The sequence below is a fragment of the Aquarana catesbeiana genome, linkage group LG07, assembly GCF_042186555.1.
Source record: "Aquarana catesbeiana isolate 2022-GZ linkage group LG07, ASM4218655v1, whole genome shotgun sequence".
Classification (NCBI taxonomy): Eukaryota; Metazoa; Chordata; class Amphibia; order Anura; family Ranidae; genus Aquarana; species Aquarana catesbeiana.
The window spans coordinates 305915288-305935838 of NC_133330.1; the positions used below are offsets into that span (position 1 = coordinate 305915288).

General features: G+C 43.3%; 1 protein-coding gene across 2 annotated transcripts in view; it reads left to right on the forward strand.

The window, feature by feature from the left end:
- TTLL7 (tubulin tyrosine ligase like 7) overlaps window positions 1–20551 on the forward strand; it is a 302305-nt gene that overhangs the window by 80438 nt on the left and 201316 nt on the right. For both annotated transcript variants that reach the window (XM_073593653.1, XM_073593652.1), the window contains exon 7: window positions 6294–6510. In XM_073593653.1, the coding sequence (XP_073449754.1) occupies window positions 6294–6510 (217 nt within the window). The remainder of the gene's footprint in view (window positions 1–6293; window positions 6511–20551) is intronic.

Genomic DNA, 20551 nt, shown 5'->3' on the forward strand with positions numbered 1-20551 from the left:
CAGAATACGCTGATCAGCTTTGCCGGCTATAGCCAGTGATGCTGATCGAGTGCGGGAAAATCCGGGCAGTTGTACAGAAATTGATCGATAGACTTCTGTACAACCTCCCTGCTCATACATGGATCGAAATAATCTCGTCCCTGTTGAACCAGCTGAATTTCAATCCATCTATAGTTGGCTTAAGGGTATAGAGCAGGGGGCTCCAACCTTTCTAAAAAAAAGGGCCAGTCTACTGTCCTTCAAACTTTAGGGGGGCTGGACTGTGGTCATTGGGAGTAGAAATTGTCCTGATATCAGTGGGAGTAAACAATACATCTTTGGTATTAGGGGGAGGAATTGTTGGTGTCAATGGGAGAAATAGTGCCCCATTGTTGGTGTCAATGGGAGAAATAGTGCACCATTGTTGGTGTCAGTTTGAGGATCAGTGCCCATCATTTATATCAGTGGGAGGAATAGTGCCCCATCGTTGGTGTCTATAGGAGAAATAGTGCCCCATCGTTAGTATCCATGGGAAAAATAGTGCCCCATTGTTGGTGTCCATGGGAGAAATAGTGCCCTATCGCTGATGTCAGTAGCAGGAATTATGCCCTATTGTTGGTATCAGTGGAAGGAAAAGTGCCCCAAGGGATAAAGGCAAACAAAGGGCCACAGTTTGGAGACCACTGCTTTAGAGGGTAAAGAAATTTATAGAGAGCCTATACATAAAATACAGTTTATTATTCCATATAAGTTCATAAAATATATACAGTACATATGGATTCCCACAAACAGGAAAAAGATCAGTTTTTGTCATGTGTTGGATATTGAAGTTTATATGCTTAGAAAGTATTGATTACATATTTAGAAGCTCCCACCTATTTGGATATTGGCAAACAATTACATGTATTGTGCAAAAACCAAACGTTCCATATTTAAAGCTAAATACATTTTGGAACTATTGTTCATTGCCTATTTGCAGGGAATATATTTACTTAACCAAATAACCCTCCCCCCTCAAAAAAAGGGACTTTAAATATGCCTTTGATAACCACCTTCATCGCAGTTTGTATTTAAACTTTACAAATCTTATTGATTTACATTGTAAAAGAAGAACATTAATACATTTGTATATATACCATACAGTACAAAGCATAATAGTAGAGTTAGTGTAGAATTTTGATTCAGCTGATCAATGATCCAAGAAATGGTTGGTCTACGTGTTTCGCGGGAGCCCCCGCTTCTTCAGGACCACATATGTCATCCATCATTTAATATATGTAGCTCTGATTAAAAGAGAAAATGCTTAACAAAAAAGAGAAAAAGACCATCAACATATGTATACAGTGCATCCAGAAAGTATTCACAGCGCTTCACTTTTTCCACATTTTGTTCTGTTACAGCCTTATTCCAAAATGGATTAAATTAATTACGGTAATTTCCTCAAATTTCTACAAACAATACCCCATAATGACAATGTGAAAGAAGTTTGTATGAAATCTTTGCAAATGTATTCAAATTAAAAAACTAAAAAAATCACATGTACATAAGTATTTACAGCCTTTGCTATGGCACTCAAAATTGAGCTCAGGTGCATCCTGTTTCCACTGATCACCCTTGAGCTGTTTCTAAATTTTGATTGGAGTCCACCACAGTTGATCGGACATGATTTGGAAAGGCACACACCTGTCTATATACTGTAAGGTCCCACAGTTAACAGTGCATGTCAGAGCACAAACCAAGCCTTGAAATCCAGGGAATTTTCTGTAGACCTCCGAGACAGGATTGTATCGAGGTACAGATCTGGGGAAGTGTACAGAAACATTTCTGCAGCATTGAAGGTCCCAATGTGCACAGTGGCCTCCATCATCCATAAATGGAAGAAGTTTGCAACCACCAGGACTCTTCCTGGAGCAGGCCGATTGGCCAAACTAAGCGATCAGGGGAGAAGGGCCTTAGTCAGGGAGGTGACCAAGAACCTGATGGTCACTCTGACAGAGCTCCAGCATTTCTCTGTGGAGAGAAGAGAACCTTCCAGAAGAACAACCATCTCTGCAGCACTCCCATTCAGGCCTGTATGGTAGAGTGGCCATACAGAAGCCACTCCTCAGTAAAAGGCACTTCACAGTCCACATGGAGTTTGCCAAAAGGCACCTGAAGGACTCTCAGACCATGAGAGACAAAATGTTCTGGTCTGATGAAACAAAGATTGAACTCTTTGGCCTGAATGGTAAGCGCCATGTCTGGAGGAAACCAGGCACCACTCATCACCTGGCCAATACCACCCCTACAGTGAAGCATGGTGGTGGCATCATCATTCTGTGGGAATGTTTTTCAGCTGCAGGAACTGGGAGACTAGTCAGGATCGAAGAAATGATGAATGCAGCAATGTACAGAGATATCCTTGATGAAAACCTGCTCCAGAGCACTCTGGACCTCAGACTGGGGCGAAGGTTCATCTTCCAACAGGACAGAGCACACAGCCAAGATAACAAATGAGGGGCTACGGGACAACTCTGTGAATGTCCTTGAGTGGCCCAGCCAGAGCCCAGACTTGAACCTGATCAAACATCTCTGGAGAGATTTGAAAATGACTGTGCACTGACGCTCCTCATCCAACATGGTGGAGCTTAAGAGGCCCTGCAAAGAAGAATATGAGAAACTGCCTAAAAGTAGGTGTGCCAAGCTTGTAGCATCATACTCAAAAAGACTTGAGGCTGTAATTGGTGCCAAAGGTGCTTCAACAAAGTATTGAGCAAAGGCTGTGAATACTTATGTACATGTCATTTTTTTTTCATTTTTAATAAATTTTCAAACATTTCAAATAAACTCCTTTCACGTTGTCAAGTAGGGGGTATTGTTTGTAGAATTTTGAGGAAAATAATGAATTTAATCAATTTTGGAATAAGACTTTAACCTAACAAAATGTGGAAAAAGTGAAGCACTGTGAATACTTTCCGGATGCACTGTATATATAGCATTTATCAGCAGCATATTAATGAATTCGCTATCTCCAATGGGAACAGAGAGGACCAAACAGGGACAAAACAAAACAAAACACCACATCACATTATTTAAATGAATATAGTATTATGTATCAACCATACCTTAAATGGCATATGGTAAGTATTAGAAGCAAATTCATCAGATGTATCAGATAGAGAGGAAGAAGGTTCTCCAAATAGAATTGTACCTACCGTCCCATGGGATAGACCCACAACTACATAAGCCAAATACAGAGGAAAATATAGGATGTAAAAAACAGGGTTGAATATAGGGTCCTCTTTAGAAGGACCTATTCACTATACATAACAGAAAATACCAAAAAATTAACAAAGTGCTTAAAAACTACTCATACCCGGGCAGAAAAATTTGGGGAAATATCAGATGGTATGAGCAGAATATTATATATTGGTGCTGTACTTGTGTATATATATATATATATATATATATATATATATATATATATATATATATATATATATATATATATATATATATATATATATATATATGGGGCACCAGTAATCCGGTAATTTCAGTTATCCCAATCAAATAGGATGTATTCAAAGCTCCCCCCTCTTCCATAAACAGCACCCTGAAATTGACATACGAGTATAGAAGTCCCTCAAAAAATCCAGAGGTAGAGAAGAGATAAACAGTCCCAAACATGTAAAGAGATGCTAGCCTTTCCAATCTAACTTACCCCATATGGGTTCAATAGAAGAATAACCTCTTGTTCCGAATTACTATAATGAAATCATCCAACATGCATGCTGTGCATTGGCCCTTTTATAGGAACAGTGGGTGTATCCAAGGGCCTCCCCCCCCCCCACCATGGAAAAATTCCTATGTAAATAGGGGGTGCCCACAGCCTGGGGCAGGTTTCTCCCCTCTAAAAGCTGAACGCCGCGTCGTGGACAAATGGCATCGCCTTGAACACATGGCACTTGACCGAAAGTGATGTTCTCAACATAATGGCGCCTAGGGGACCAATCACACATGGCTAGTATCTGTTTACATGTGTGGGACTGTTTGATCTCTCCTCTACCTCTGGATTTTTTGAGGGACTTATATACTCATGTGTCAATTTCAGGGTGCTGTTTATGGAAGATGGGGAGATAAGAATATATCTTATTTGATTGGGACAACTGGAATCCCCGGTGCCCTTTTATATATACAAGTACAGCACCAATATTTAATATTATATATACTCATACCATCTGATATTTCCCCTAATTTCTCTGCCCAGGTAAGAGCAGTTTTTAAGCACTTTGTTCATTATTCATGATCCGGTGTTTTGGGGGTTTTTTGTCCCTGTTTGGCCCTCTCTGTTCCCATTGGAGCTAGCTAATTCATTTATATGCTGTTGATATATGTTATCTATCTATCTATCTATCTATCTATCTATCTATCTATCTATCTATCTATCTATCTATCTATCTATCTATCATGCATGTTCTCTTATAGTCAGAGCTATATATATTAATTGATACATGACTTATGTGGTCCTGAAGAAGTGGGGGGCTCCCGTGAAAGCGTAGACCAACCACTTATTGGATCATTGATCAACTGAATCAAAATCCTACACTTAACCTCTACTAGTATGCTCCGTACCGTGTGGTATATATACAAATATGTTTTAATATGTAAATTAAAAAAAATTGTAAAGTTTTTATACAAACTGGTGTGAAGTTGGTTCTCAAAGGCATAAAGTCCTTTTATTTTTATTTTTTTTGATTATTTGGTTATATATAATTTTGGGATGATGCCAATGAGAACTTCATAAGTGTTTCTGAATGGCATTCCACCACTTGTTCGCAGAATATATTTACTGGTTGAACATTACAATTGTGTCAATTATATACACTAATCAGCCATATAGCCAATATATAATAATATTGAATATTAAAATTTTCAATTTTCAATTTTAATTTGTGTACTATCCTATGTTTGAAAATCATTTTTATTGTTACCTAATATAACTGTTTGGATTTGGATGATGAATCTTTTCCCCTGTTTGGGAAGATCCATATATATAGTGTATCTTTTTATGAATGTACGTGGAACATTAAATAAACAAATAACGGGGCGGCACAGTGGCGCAGTGGGTAGCACTCTCGCCTAGCAGTAAGAAGGGTCGCTGGTTCGAATCCCGACCACGACACTACCTGCCTGGAGTTTGCATGTTCTCCCTGTGTCTGCGTGGGTTTCCTCCGGGTACTCCGGTTTCCTCCCACACTCCAAAGACATGCTGGTAGGTTAATTGGATCCTGTCTAAATCAGCCCTAGTATAGGTATGAATGTGAGTTAGGGACCTTAGATTGTAAGCTCCTTGAGGGTATAGGGACTGATGTGAATGTATAATATATATATGTAAAGCGCTGCGTAAATTGACGGCGCTATATAAGTACCTGAAATAAATAAAATAAAAAAAATAAATAATAATAATAAATGAATATATGGAATAATAAATCTGTGTTTATTCTACTATATGGATCACTCTCTAGCTTGATTTCTTTAACCTCAATCAACTATATAGCAATAAAATCCTGACAGAGGAGCTAACCGTTCTCTACTCCACACCTTTTTGCCTATACGTGGTCTTTACATCTCCTGACACAAGACAGGAGAGTTTAGTTTGACTTTTAGGCTCCATCCACATTTATACGACTCCAAAGTCTTGGTGAAACTTTGGATGGTTGTGACATGGATGTGACTTGTCCCTGTGCAAAGTTGGATCCACTGTTGCATGTAAAACATTCAGGTGAGACTTTCATGCATCTTTTGAGGGTTAACATTGAAATCTATGGCCCTCAAGTTTCATGAAAGTCAGACCAAAGTAGTGCATGAACTACTTTAACGTTGCTGCACATATATGAATGGTTGTCATTGGAAAACATGGGTTATGACTAGTCATGCGACTTTGATGTTCAAACTTGGCTTTTATGGGAAAATTTGAGATTTTGTTATGAGATCAGCTGCTCTCACTTTAGGTAATCCCTGTCTGTTCATTATTTTCATCCGACACAAGAAGGTTGATTTACTAAAGGCAAATATTCTGTACATTACAAGTGCACTTGGAAGTGCAGTTGCTCTAGATCTAAGGGGAAGATCTGAAATAATCCAATCGTGCAAGCAAAAATGCATTTTTTTAAAAAATTTTTCTTGCATGTTCCCCTCAGATCTAGAGAAACTGTACTTGCAGTGCACAGACTATTTATCTTTAGTAAATCAACCCCTTAAAGTCTTTCTTTAGATTGTGAAATGCAATAGGGAAATAACGCGTTTTTTTATTTCTTGTCCTTTATTTCCAGCATTTCTCTGATACGAAATGGAGAGAAGCTCCAGGCTCAGGATCATCTGATTGTTCAAGAATATCTCGACAAACCGTTCTTGCTGGAAGGATACAAGTTTGACTTGCGGATTTACATCCTGGTCACTTCCTGCGATCCGCTAAGGATATTTCTATACAATGATGGCCTGGTCAGGATGGGGACAGAGAAGTATCATCAACCATCTGAGTCCAATCTGGTGGGTTGATTGACTTGCTACACATTTATATCAATTTTAAATTAATTTTAATGTATTTTAGATTAACGACAGCCGTGTGATCTATGACGTGTGGCGTAATTTCAGGGTTCCCGTTGACAGTTTCCCCAGCCATTAAGGCTGGGAAAGAATGTAATGCAGTGCGATGTGCATTTTATTACATTCAGTGGAACACAGGGGAGACATGCAAGGTCTTTTAGCCCACCCGCCAAGAGGCGGCATATATGCGCACCGCCGGCGCAAAGAGGTTCAATAAAGATGAGAAGCCATCTATAACCTCTGTAATGGTGTGGAATTTTAAGTACACACTGGGATTCAATTTAAACTTCAGGAGGGATTTTTATTATATATTTTTTTTGGCGCACGGATTGATGGATTTATGGACTATTGCTGATATACTGTATGTTCACAATCAATTTTTTATATATATATATATATATATATTGTGCACCAATTTGTGGAGAAATTATTGTGGATATTCAGGTTGTTATCTGTGTTTGAATTGTTTTGAGTTTTGACACTGATTTGGGGTTTGGGTTTTAGCACGGCACATTGGGTGATTCATTTATTGAAGGTTTGTCATAACTTTGAGTGCTGCAGCTTTTCTTTTTGCACAGTTGATAGGTGAGCATGAAGAATATTTATTTACTGTTTTTCAAAAAGATATACATAATCAGGGCTTGACAAATTTTGCTTTGAATCGAGGAGCCAGATAAAGTTAGGCGCCAGTTTTTTTTAACTAACAAATCTTGCGGGTGGAACCAGCCCCCCCCTCTCCACCCCTGACTCCACCCCTTTTTCCCTGCCGATGTATACCCCACCTTTTTAATGAAGCGCCCATCAAATGCAGCCCACCAGTGCCCATCAATGCAGCCTCACCAGTGCCCATCAAATGCAACCTCCCAATCTCTGCTTCCGATCGGTAGCTTTCAGATCATGTGACTGCTGTGACAGCCAATCATGGTGGTCACATGATCAGAAACCCCACCCAGCCTCCTGGCATTAGAAACCTCCTAAAGGGTTGGAAGGCGCCGGCATTGAGGGGTTAAGACCTTTAAATTATACAAGGTCTTAATATGCCTGTTCCCTTTAAACCTGGGAAAAGCTGAACATTGGCTCACTGGCTCCTCTCTCTCACACTTGCTTAGTTCCTCAGAAAAATCAGGTCATAGAAGGATATAAGAACAGAAAACAAATTGTGCACTCTGTATACTGAATATTATCCATTTTATTAAAAGTAAAATTGCACTTACAAAGGTAAAAAAAAGCACAGGCATTCCTGGATGATGCCCCTGGAAGCTGGAAATCACTGAAGTAGACACTGTTACCCCAGTGATCCCTACTTGCTTTTGGGTCCCATGCCAAGTGGCTGCCCTACTGTATTATGAACACAGGAGGTTGGCTGCTTTGCATGGGTGCCATTCAGAGAATGCTTTGCAATCTTTGGAATCTCTGATTGGATGAGGTGGCAAGATGGGCAGTGACATAACGTCCAATCAGGGAATGTTTGCATTCACTCAGAAAATGGCAAGCATTTTTCAAAAAGCGCCTATGCTGAGTGGCCAACCTCCTGTCTTCAGAATACAGCAGTTCAGCCGCTTGGCGCAGGACCCAGAAGCAAGCACTGGGGTAGCGGTGATTTCCAGCTTCCAAGGGCACCAGCCAGTTATGGTATATACATAGTTACATTGGTCCAATAACCAATAAAGCTATGATTAAAATTTATAAAAGTGGAGTCCTGCCCCCCCCAGCAAAAAATACTGTAGCTGCTGACTTTTAATATTAGGACACTTACCTGTCCTGGAATCCAGCGATGTCGGCACCCCAGCCGATGTTTCCATTGGCTCTCGGATGCTGCTGCTTCCATTGCCTGCAAGGGAAATTGGCAGTGTAGACTTGCGGCTTCACTGTCGGTTCCCTACTGCACATGTGCGATACACACTGCGCTTTCTGTCTGGCCCGGTGGCGGGGGAAGGAGGAGGGGGGCCAAACTTCTGAGTAATCCTGCCGCTGTGAGATCTCTCAGAAGTGGGTACAGATACCTGTCACAAACAGGTACCCACTCCCCCCCCCCCCCCCCCGAAAGGTGCCAAATTTGGCAACGGAGGGAGGAAGAAGCAGATAAAAAAATAAAGCTTTATAACTAAGCCATTCTGATGAAACATGGCAAAGTGCAGTGGCGGCCCGTGCACTGTGGCCGCACGGGCGCTGCCCCCCCATCCATACACCCGCCCCTTTCAGGATGCCGGACGCATGGATCCCTATGGCGGGGGCGGGAGGGGGTGGTACTTTTTGAAGCACCTGATTAAAGCCAGAGGCTTTAATAGTCTTCAAAATAGGGTGGGCTCGGGGCGCCCTGATCCCACCCAATTGTGTGACGATAGCGAATTAATTTTCGCTATTTTCACACTAACCTTTCTCCCCGCCAATCAGGAGGCAGGGCGTCAGACCTGTTTCCTGATTGGCCAAAGCGCCAGGCCACCCTATTGGATGCCTGGCGCTTAGGAAGAGGAGCGGAGGACTCGGAGACACACGCTGAAGCGGAGGTCGCTGCTGCTCTGGTGCACTGAGGAGCTGCTGCCTGGCGGTAAGTGCCACAATGTCAGAGCCACGTGCGAGGGCGGGGGGGAGAGGGTTGGGGGTGCTGCCAGAGCTGCGATCCCTGCGAGTGGGAGGGGGGGGGGGCGGTGGGCACAGTGGCTGCATATACTGGGCACAAGTGGCTGCATATACTGGGCACAAGTGGCTGCATATACTGGGCACAAGTGGCTGCATATACTGGGCACAAGTGGCTGCATATACTGGGCACAAGTGGCTGCATATGATGGGCACAAGTGGCTGCATATGATGGGCACAAGTGGCTGCATATGATGGGCACAAGTGGCTGCATATGATGGGCACAAGTGGCTGTATATGATGGGCACAAATGGCTGCATATGACGGGCACAAATGGCTGCATATGACGGGCACAAATGGCTGCATTTGATGGGCATAAGTGGATGTATTTGACGGGCACAAGTGGGCTGCATTTGATGGGCACAAGTGGCTGCATATGACGGGCACAAGTGGCTGCATATGACGGGCACAAGTGGTAGCATATGACGGGCACAAGTGGCTGCATATGATGGGCACAAGTGGCTGCAGGCTGCATTTGATGGGCACAGTGAGGCTGCAATTGATGGGGGGGTTTCAGTGTTTTTCAGTTTGTTTGCGCCTCCCCCAAAAATTTTGAGCACCAGCCACCACTGGCAAAGTGACTACATTCTACTGTTTCTGACATTACACAGAAGCCATATTGCGGATAATCTAGTGCTATCTACATGTTTTTTTTTTGTTCATTTGTGTTTTTTGATATACATAAATACATAGATATATGTTCGGTTTACTGTTTTCTACCACATAATCATGGACCAGCAGCTCTACAATATATAGGGTAACACTGTAAAAAAAAAAAAAAAAAACGCGTTAACCTAACCTGTTAAATCTCCTCGATCTTCACTTTGTGATGGGGATTGTCAAATAAGTATGTCCCCCCGGGCAGACACAGCCGCAGACATTTAAGTTGAGGAGAAAAAAAGAAACGATAATATCAGTGAAATGATATCCACATGTTGGCTGTTTAATGTATATAATATGTGTGCTCATTGATTCCATCCAAGGGCTTGCTGTAGGATCCTTGTGATTTTCTAGTTTTTTATTGCCACATTGAGTCCCACTTTACACAGCCACAGGCAAACAGTTGTGGTTTCCAAAGCTTCCTCCTGCATTCTAGAATGCATATCTAATATACAACTAATTGGACTTTCTGTTGAATATCCTCATTACAGGGGCTTGTTCAGAAGCCAATCAGCATGACTCCTTCTGCTGTGAAGCCAGTGATTGGTTCATTGGTTGACTGGTTTATCTTGGATTAGATAAGGGTTAGAACTAGGGGGTAGTGCTGTAGTAAAGGATAACATTATAGTGAAGATTTAAGAGGAACTGCAGTCTGCTCACATAATTTGTAATAAAAACATTTTTTGCCATTCTGAAGCTTCCCTCCAACCACTTTGCATATTATTTTATATATACTGTGATTCTGTACTTGCCAAATATGCTGCAGAAATCTCCCTCCACTGAGTCTGGCTGCAACCATTTTAACTGTGGGCAGCTGAAGCTGCTGTCTGTTCACTTCCTGGATTTACACAGACACACAGAGGCACACCTCCAGCTCTCATTGGCCCTCTTATGACTCATCCCCCCTCCCTTCCTGGAGGGCAAACTCTCAGGAGAGTGAGAGAGAGAGCTGTGCATGATGTCATAAGCCTAGGCTAATGACCAGACAAGAAACAGGAAGTGGGCTGTATAAGGTATTTACTGACAGGAAAAAAAAATATTTTACTATCCAAAGTTAAAACAACAAGGGCAGAAGATTTAATAGATGGAAAGATGAAAAAATGACTGGAGTTCCGCTTTAAGAACTGGTTCACACTGGTGCGGCTTTGAAATCACACTACTTCAGTGCAATTTCAAAGCTGCAGATTTAACAGAAGCCTATGGAAAAAAGTAGAGCAGGAACCTTTTTCATAATCGCTGCGACATGAGTCGCTACAATATGAACTTCCATTGCCGGCAATAGGGTGCGGCTAGTCATGCGATTTGGAACTGTAAAATCGCATGACAAATCACACCAGTATGAATGAGGGCTAAAACAGAGTATTGGGTTTAAAGGCTTGTTCACACCACCATGGCTACTGGTATGCACTGGGAAGAACAGTTCTAATTTGCCAGCACTGTCTACTTTTTTCTTTTTTTCTTTTATGTGTGAACTTAAAATGGCAAATAGTGTCAATTCATTAAAGGAGAAGTACAGCCAAAGCTCGTTCGGCTGTACTTCTCTTGTGGATCACAGGAGTGCAGACCGTTTTCAGCTGACAGCAGCCTGAAGCCCGCTGGCGGCTGACATCACAGAGCTGGCCCAGGCTGGGGCAAGATCGCAACAATATGGTCGGGATCCGCCCGCATGCCTGGACTGGTACCCGGCTCAGCCTCTCAGCCGGCCGGCCGCTCCCGCCCTCTCCACAGCCCAGCACTCTAGCGTGGGGGGCAGAGCAGAGAGCCAGTGACCGACAGTCACCATCTCTCTGTTTAGGGAGCTATGAGAACCGAGCGATGGGCGGTGTTTGATCGCTCAGTTCTCAGCCTTAGAGCCAGCAGGGGACAGATGCAGCATCCACCTAAGTAAATATGATTAAAAAATGGAATTGCGTCGCACCGCACTGCACTGAAAAAAGAATACTGCATGTCCTATTCTTTTTCAATGCACACCATCGCAGGACAGTGGTGTGAACTGGCATGATAGGGATCGCCTTGTCTTGTGTTGGGACTGACCCCAGATGGTATGCAGACCCGACTGCCCTCTGGTACCTCTATTGCCTGATGCTCAGTGTTAATTTCATCAGGCATTTTTACGGTGATGAAAATGAAACGAAAAGTACAGCACATTTTCATCCACTGACGAAAACTATGACGAAAATCAGATCTGTTTTCGTTAACGAACACGGGACACAAATAATGTGAGGCAGGGACGTTTACCCTCGTGAAACTAACTTCCGTTTTTTCACGGAGCTCCGCCTGCTTCCGGAATCCGCTCCCAGCAAGCAAGTGCACCGTGACAAGAAAACTTCCAGAGACCTGAGCGTGAGAGCAGCACTGTGCATTACAGGCCAGCCAGGCCTCCCGAGTCCTGACGAGGTGACCGCGCCACCAGGCACTTACAGCAGAGCAGACTGTGTGTGTACAGTAATAACAGTTATGGTGCATTACAATTACAGCAGGCCTGAGGCCTCCCCTCAGACCACCGTCCGTCCAGAGAACCCTGTGTAACTGTGTATTACAGGCCTCCCCTCAGACCACCGTCCGTCCAGAGAACCCTGTGTAACTGTGTATTACAGGCCTCCCCTCAGATCACCGTCTGTCCAGAGAACCCTGTGTAACTGTGTATTACAGGCCTCCCCTCAGACCACCGTCTGTCCAGAGAACCCTGTGTAACTGTGTATTACAGGCCTCCCCTCAGACCACCGTCCGTCCAGAGCACCCTGTGTAACTGTGTATTACAGGCCTCCCCTCAGACCACCGTCCGTCGTCCAGAGAACCCTGTGTAACTGTGTATTACAGGCCTCCCCTCAGATCACCGTCCGTCCAGAGAACCCTGTGTAACTGTGTATTACAGGCCTCCCCTCAGACCACCGTCCGTCCAGAGAACTCTGTGTAACTGTGTATTACAGGCCTCCCATCAGACCACCGTCCGTCCAGAGAACCCTGTGTAACTGTGTATTACAGGCCTCCCCTCAGACCACCGTCCGTCCAGAGCACCCTGTGTATCTGTGTATTACAGGCCTCCCCTCAGACCACCGTCCGTCCAGAGCACCCTGTGTAACTGTGTATTATAGGCCTCCTTTGACCACTGGCAGCGTCACCCAGGGCACTGTGGATTACAGGCCATCCCTCAGACCACCATCCAGCAACGTGCAGCATTACAAGCCTCCTCAGACTGTCCAGAGTGTTTAAATCTGTATCTATGAGTTTGTTCAAACCTTAATACCATAAATAATAACATGATATTAAATTTTTTTACTCCAGGAGTATAAAATGAGTTTGGAAATTCTAGAGAAATGCTTAACCACTTCCCACCCGGCCTATAGCAGAATGACAGCCGGGAAGTGGTTCAGTTATCCTGACTGGGCGTCATATGACGTCCAGCAGGATAAACCGCGATTGTGCGCCCGATCGGTGGTGTGGTGTGTCAATTTGACACACTGCATCTCCGATCTAGGTAAAGAGCCTCTGATGGAGGCTCTTTACCACGTGATCAGCTGTGTCCAATCACAGCTGATCACGGTGTAAACAGGAAAAGCAGTGTATCGACTTCTCCTCTTCTCTCGCTGACCGACGCTATTAGAAGAGAGCCGATCGTCTGCTCTCCTGACGGGGGGTCTGCATTGTTTGTTTATGAGTGCAGCCCCCCCCGAGGATACCCACCCAGGACCATGAAGGATGTCCACCCATGGCCACCAGGAATGCCCACCCATGGCCACCAGGGATGCCCACCATGGACCACCAGGTGGACCACCATGCCCACCCATGACCACTAGAGCCCACCAGGGGTGGCAATCATTCTCCATTAGGGATGGCACTCTGTGCCCATCAGTTATGCCTGCCAGTGCTGTCTATCAGTGCCATCTCTCAGTGCCACCCATCAGTGCCCCCCAGTGCCGCTTATACATGCCCTCCAGTTCCACCTATGAGTGCCCATCAGTGCTGCCTATGAGTGCCCATCAGTGCCACCTATTACTGCCCATCAGTACTGTATTTCAGTGCCCTTCAGTGTTGCTTATCAGTGCTGCATATAAGTGCTGCCTCATTAGTGCCCATCAATGCAGCCTCATCAGTGCCCATCAATGCAGCCTCATCAGTGCCCATCAGTGAAGGAGATAACTTACTTATTTACAAAGTTTTGCAACAGAAACGAAGAAAGACGTTTTTTTTTTTGCAGGTAAAAAAATGTGCATTTATTTATATATTTTTACAATTGAGCCTGCAGAGCATTGCACCTGCGGTCTATTGATCGCGAATGCAATGCCAAGCTCCTGCTCCTGCCGACACTGCTGAGAGCTCTCCACCCATATCTCAGTTGCTCATATCCAGGAAGTGTCAGTGAACTACCAGGGCGCTTATCAGAGCTGATCTGTGTGAATGAATGATGCGGCTGTGTGGGTGGAGCCCCAAACAGCCGTGCTGTTTTTAAAATCTGACAATGGGTGCAGGGAGAGGATCCCTTGCCTGCTGTCATGGGGGGGAGGGGGGTGCAAAACACAAAAGGTGAACTTAGCCTTTAAGTCTGTTGTATTGATAGCCCCCCTGCAATCATGAGTGGATGGATATTCTAATTAAAAGCACACTTCCATATTTACATTCCATCATACAATGTGTGTATTTTAACCGCTTTCCAACCAGCCGCCGTCATTACACTGCGGCAGGTAGCTCGTTCCCGCAAATCACTGTAGCTGTACCTCCTGTCCCTTTCAGGCGCCCGCTGCATGGCGGGGCAGCAATGTCCACCGGCCACCTGCAATCACTCCACAGAGACCCAGAACAGGGATCTGTCAATGTAAACAAACAGATCCCCATTCTGACAAGGAAATACAGAGTGATTGTCTGTCCCTAGTGATCAGTCCCATCCTCCCACAGTTAGAAACACCTCCCAGGGAACACATTTACCCCCTTGATCGCCACCTAGTGTTAACCCCTTCCCTGCCAGTGTCATTTATACAGTAATCAGCGCATTTTTATAGCTCTGATTGCTGTATAAATGTCAATCGACCCAAAAAAGTATCAAAAGTGTCCGATCTGTCCTCCGCAATTAAGCAGTCCCACTAAAAATTGCTGATCACCGTCATTACTAGTAAAAAAAAAAAACTATGACAAAAATGCCATAAATATATCCCCTAGTTTGTAGACGCTATAACTTTTGTGCAAACCAATCAATATATGCTTATTGCAATCTTTTTTACAAAAAAATATGTAGAAGAATACATATTGGCCTAAACTGATGAAGAGATTTTTTATTTTATTTTGGATATTTATTATAGCAAAAAGTAAAAAATATTGTTTTTTTTTCCAAAACTATCAGTCTTTTTTGTTTATAGCCCCAAAAAAAAACAAACCGCAGAGGTGATCAAATACCACCAAAAGAAAGCTCCATTTGTTGGAAAAAAAGGACATACATTTTGTTTATGTAGAGCGTTGCATGACCGTGCAATTGTCAGTTAAAGTAATGCAGTGCCAAATCTAAAAAATGACCTGGTCATTAAGGGGGTAAATCCTGCCAGTCCTTAAGTGGTTAAAGTGTATGTGAAGGCAAACTAAAAGTAAAAAACCTATGCAGTGCACCTTTCCAATACATTTCTATATGTTGTATCCCTTTGAAGTCCCTGCAAGGACAAAAAAAAATCTTGTTAATCAGCCAAAAATGTACTCCTGGGCACTGTTATGGCCTGACAACACACAGAATTTTTTTGGACTGGGTGGTGTCAGCCCCGCCCAGGTTAAACTAATCAGACTCACCCACGCTTAATTCTCTGCAACATAAAGCCTAATCATTCTATAGTCTCAAAAAAAGAACTAGGAAGACTTGAGAATACTAGAGAAGTGTGCACAGGACAGCTCTGAATTTCTGTCAGAATCAACCAGTATTTTTATGCACTTAGTAAATAAGCTATAACAAAACAGATTCAGTGGTTTATTTAACAGACCAAACAAAAGCAAATAAGAGAAGTTCATTGTTAGGGTTTACATTCCGGCACAGTCCTTGTATGCCGGGATGGCTGCACTCCTGCCCATGCGTAGGAATGATGTCATCCCGTGCTGGCCAATAAAGGTGCCTGGCACCTGGAAGAAGCTGGGTGGAAGATGCCAATGCTGGCAAAGGACAGTGGACGGGGAGGAAGGAGTGATAAGTGTAACTGAGATTGGCTCTGCTTTACCTTTCAAGGAATACCTGTATACCTGTAGGCCTTGCTTGGCCTTCACCCAGACTGTCCATAAAACTCCTAAAGTAGATGACCCCTGCTGGCTGTGAGATGCGCAGTATCATTAGCAAAAGGACAAGCACTCTGATTAATTAGAAACCTGTACATCCGTAGCAAGCTCCCACTTAATTTGTTGCACAATGCTGAGCATAGCCTATGCTGCGACAGAGGGAGAGAGCATCAGTGACGGCCCATCCATTAGGGGCACCCGGGTGCCGCCCCCTCTCTCCATGCCACCCCTCTATATGGTAATGGATAGATTCATGCATAGCATGAATCTATCCACGGCCACTGCTGCCACCACCTATTCAATCCTCCGGCCACTTTCAGGGCACCGGGCGCATGAATTTCAGCAGCGTTTTTTTTTTTAAGCACATGATTAGAGCCAGAGTCTCTAATAGGCTTCAAAATCGGGTGGGCTCGGGATGTAGAGGATGCGCTCCGATCCCAACCCAATAAATATTCACTGTTGAAACACTGATCCTCAATCTGGCCAATCAGAAGCGGGTGTGAGACCGTTTTCTGATTGGCCGAAAAGAGAAGACTCCCGAGGAAAAGGGAGGAAACGGAAGCCGCCAAGATGAGCCAGACAAAGAGAGGCCGCAGGAAAAGGAGAGGCTGCAGGAAAACGAGAGGCCGCCGAGCAGGGGGAAGCCGCTGATATTGGGGTATGTGCTACCGACAGACCCGGGGCGGCATACCCAAAAAAATTTCCACCACCCGCCACTGGTACAGATTTTGGACAAACTAGAGCACTTGTTCCTGTGCTTTTGGGGGACATGCATCTGTTCTGCCCTAAATGTAGGAGTTTTGAGGAAAGTCTGGGGAGAGGCCACCTATGGCCTACTGGAATGCCTTGGAAATTAAAGCTGAACTTTAGATAAGACAATTTTCACATAGGTACATTGATCCAGCTTGGACCAATGTAAGTACTGTATGTATGTGCCATACCTGTCAGATCCCCGTGAAAGCTGAAAATCACTGTCGTAGGCACCGGTACTACAATGACTGCCACTAGCTCTGGGGTCCTATGCCAATCGGACAAAAACACTTTTTTCTCAGTGAATGCAAAACATTCTCTGATTAGATAAGGTGGAGATTGTGGGATAACCAACCCGCCTTTCCACCTCGTCCAATGAAAAATGCTGTGTATTTATTGAGATTATGCAAATCCTTCCCTGAATAGCCCACTTGCCAATCAAGCGATCTCCTGTAATCACAATGTAGCAGTTCAGCCTCTAGGCATTGGACCCAGAAGCAAGTGGAGATCACTGGAGTAGCAGTGTCTACTACCATGCTTCCACTGGGATCCAATAAGTGTGGCACATACATACTTACATTGTTTCAAGCTGAACCAATGTAACTATGTAAACATTGCCATACTTCGAACCGATCTTTGAGTATCTTTATTAAAACCGCTAGACTGTTTTTTTTTTATATACTAGAGAAGCTGGAGTGCACAGGTAATTTTTTGGAAAGGTGATGTAAAGGTGAACAAACCCTTTAAGATATTTGACTATATTTGACTATGAATATATATATATATATATATATATATATATATATATATATATATATATATATATATAAACATTGTTACAATATTATGCCTCATTAACACTTGCCTGCTGAGACCACCCATCCCACACTGACAGAATATACACGGCATATGTTGACACAATCAGCGAAGCCGTCGCAGTGTAAACTTCATACACAGTAAACACTGAAACGTGCCATATCATCCATTGTAATCAAACATTATGAATGGATACATTTTAATCAGGAACCGTGGCCTTGGCTGAATTTACTAGATAAACAATCTAATTATGAAAAATGATGAAACATCAGAGTGATGGTGAAGATGAAGTTCTCTCAAGTTTGATCTGTCTTGGGGAAGTTCTGTAAAGTCTAAGTACAAACATCTGGAGATTAGTCAAGGTGGAAGGTTTTCCCCCAGGATCAATTCATTAACCTGAGATCCTTTAAAGTCAATATGGCAGAATGGCGTGCGTATCTGTATTTACATTTCTAGAATATATAATAGATGGTTGTCATGGCTGGGAGAAGCTGTGTGAGGCTGCCTTACATTTATCTGACTTTAATGAGGGTGAAATGTTTGAAGGTAACCGTTATGATTAAAGGTACTATACCAATGATGCATGGAGTATTATACATTATAAGGGCGCCATCCATGTCATCTGTGCTTAGTGAAAAATAATGGTTAGTGTTTGTGTATTAGACTGGTGAAGGTAGTTAAAGAACAGATCAAAGATAGCCGTATGCCAGAAGTTCAGCTTGGCCGGTCTTGCTTTATATTTACAATAGAGCTCCAGTCTGGATAAAGCTAGTGAGAATCATGATTGGGTCATGCGGGAAACAAATTATTCAGTATTAAAAGGTTAGTTCAGCCAAAAGTGGTATTTTAATTATAGGTGGCAACTGGTGGTTTGAGTCAACCTCCAATACGTCTTGGATACCCCAATAGCAAGATATCATTATTCCTGATTATGTTCCTGTCCACCTTAAAGTTTTAAGCGTTCCCCTTCCAGCATTGGGGTTGATTTACTAAAGGCAAATAGACTGAGCACTTTGCAAAGTGCAGTTGCTCCAGAGCTTAGTAAATGAGGGGAAGCTCTGCTGACTTCCATCATCCAATCATGTGCAAGAAAAAAAAATAATGCTGTTTTGTTTATTTCCCTTGCATGTGATTGGGTATTCTTCGCAAAGTGAAGCTTCACCTCATTTACTAAACAATTGTACTTGCAGAGTGCAACTGCACTTTGCAAAGTGCACAGTCTTTTTCCCTTTAGTAAATTAACCCCATTGTGTCCCATGTTCCTCCTGTTACCTTCTCCATATTATAAAATGTAAAAATGATGTCAGGGAGAGTGGAAACTGCTCATAATGACTGCAGCAGGTGTGCAGACTTGCCGACTCAGAGAGCACAGAGATCTCACTAGTAGAGTTCCCAAGAGATATCAGATATTGTCAGTCGGTTAACTCTCCAGCATCTATCAAAAACTGAAGTATTTGGTGGACTGACCATTTAGAGCTTAAACTTCAGCCTTTTTTTGTTATATTGAAAACGTTCTTAATATCTGCCTTGTTTTATTGCTTACAATAGTGGTCTCCAAATTGTTGCTCTTTGCTTGCATTCATCCTGTTTGATAGAATGAAGGGACACTATTCCTTTCACTGACACCAGTGATGGTCCACTATTCCTTTCACTAATACCAATGATGGTCCACTATGCCTTTCACTAATACCAATGATGGTCCACTATTCCTTTCACTAATACCAATGATGGTCCACTATTCCTTTCACTAATACCAATGATGGTCCACTATGCCTTTCACTAATACCAATGATGGTCCACTATTCCTTTCACTAATACCAATGATGGTCCACTATGCCTTTCACTAATACCAATGATGGTCCACTATTCCTTTCACTAATGCCAATGATGGAACACTATTCCTCCCAGTAATACCATTAATGAAGCACTATTCCTCCCACTAATAACAATGATGGAGCATTATTCCTCCCACTAATACCAATGATGGAGCACTATTCCTCCCAGTAATACCAATGATGGAGCACTATTCCTCCCAGTAATACCAATGATGGAGCACTATTCCTCCCAGTAATACCAATGATGGAGCACTATTCCTCCCAGTAATACCAATGATGGAGCACTATTCCTCCCAGTAATACCAATGATGGAGCACTATTCCTCCCAGTAATAGCAATGATGGAGCACTATTCCTCCCAGTAATAGCAATGATGGAGCACTATTCCCCCCACTAATACCAATGATGGAGCACTATTCCCCCCACTTATACCAATGATGGAGCACTTTTTCCCCCACTAACACCAATGATGGCGCACTATTCCTCCCAGTAATACCAATGATGGAGCACTTTTCCCCCCACTAACACCATAGATGGAGCACTTTTCCTCCCACTAATACCAATGATGGGGACTATTCCTCCCAATAATACCAATGATGGTGACTGTTCCTCCCAATAATACCAATGATGGAGCACTATCCCTCCCACTAATGTCAATGATGGAGCACTATTCCTCCCACTAATGCCAATGATGGGGACTATTCCTCCCACTAATGCCAATGATGGGGACTATTCCTCCTAATGCCTGGGGCATTTTCTGCTCCCTCTGGTCATTGTCCAGCCCTCCTAAAGGACAGTAAACTGACCCTTTGCTTAGAACGTTTGGAGACCTCTGGTTTACAACACACAACAGGGGTACCAGATCAAATGGTAAAGGACTCCAAATTGCTTTAAATCAGTTGTAAAATAATTTTGTCACAGTAAAATAAAAAAAAAAATGTTATACTTACCTGCTCTGTGCAAAGGCCTATGCACAGAGTGGCCTCGAACCTCCTCTTATGGGATCCCCCATCAGTGCTCTCCTCTCTTCCTCTTCTCCACCTC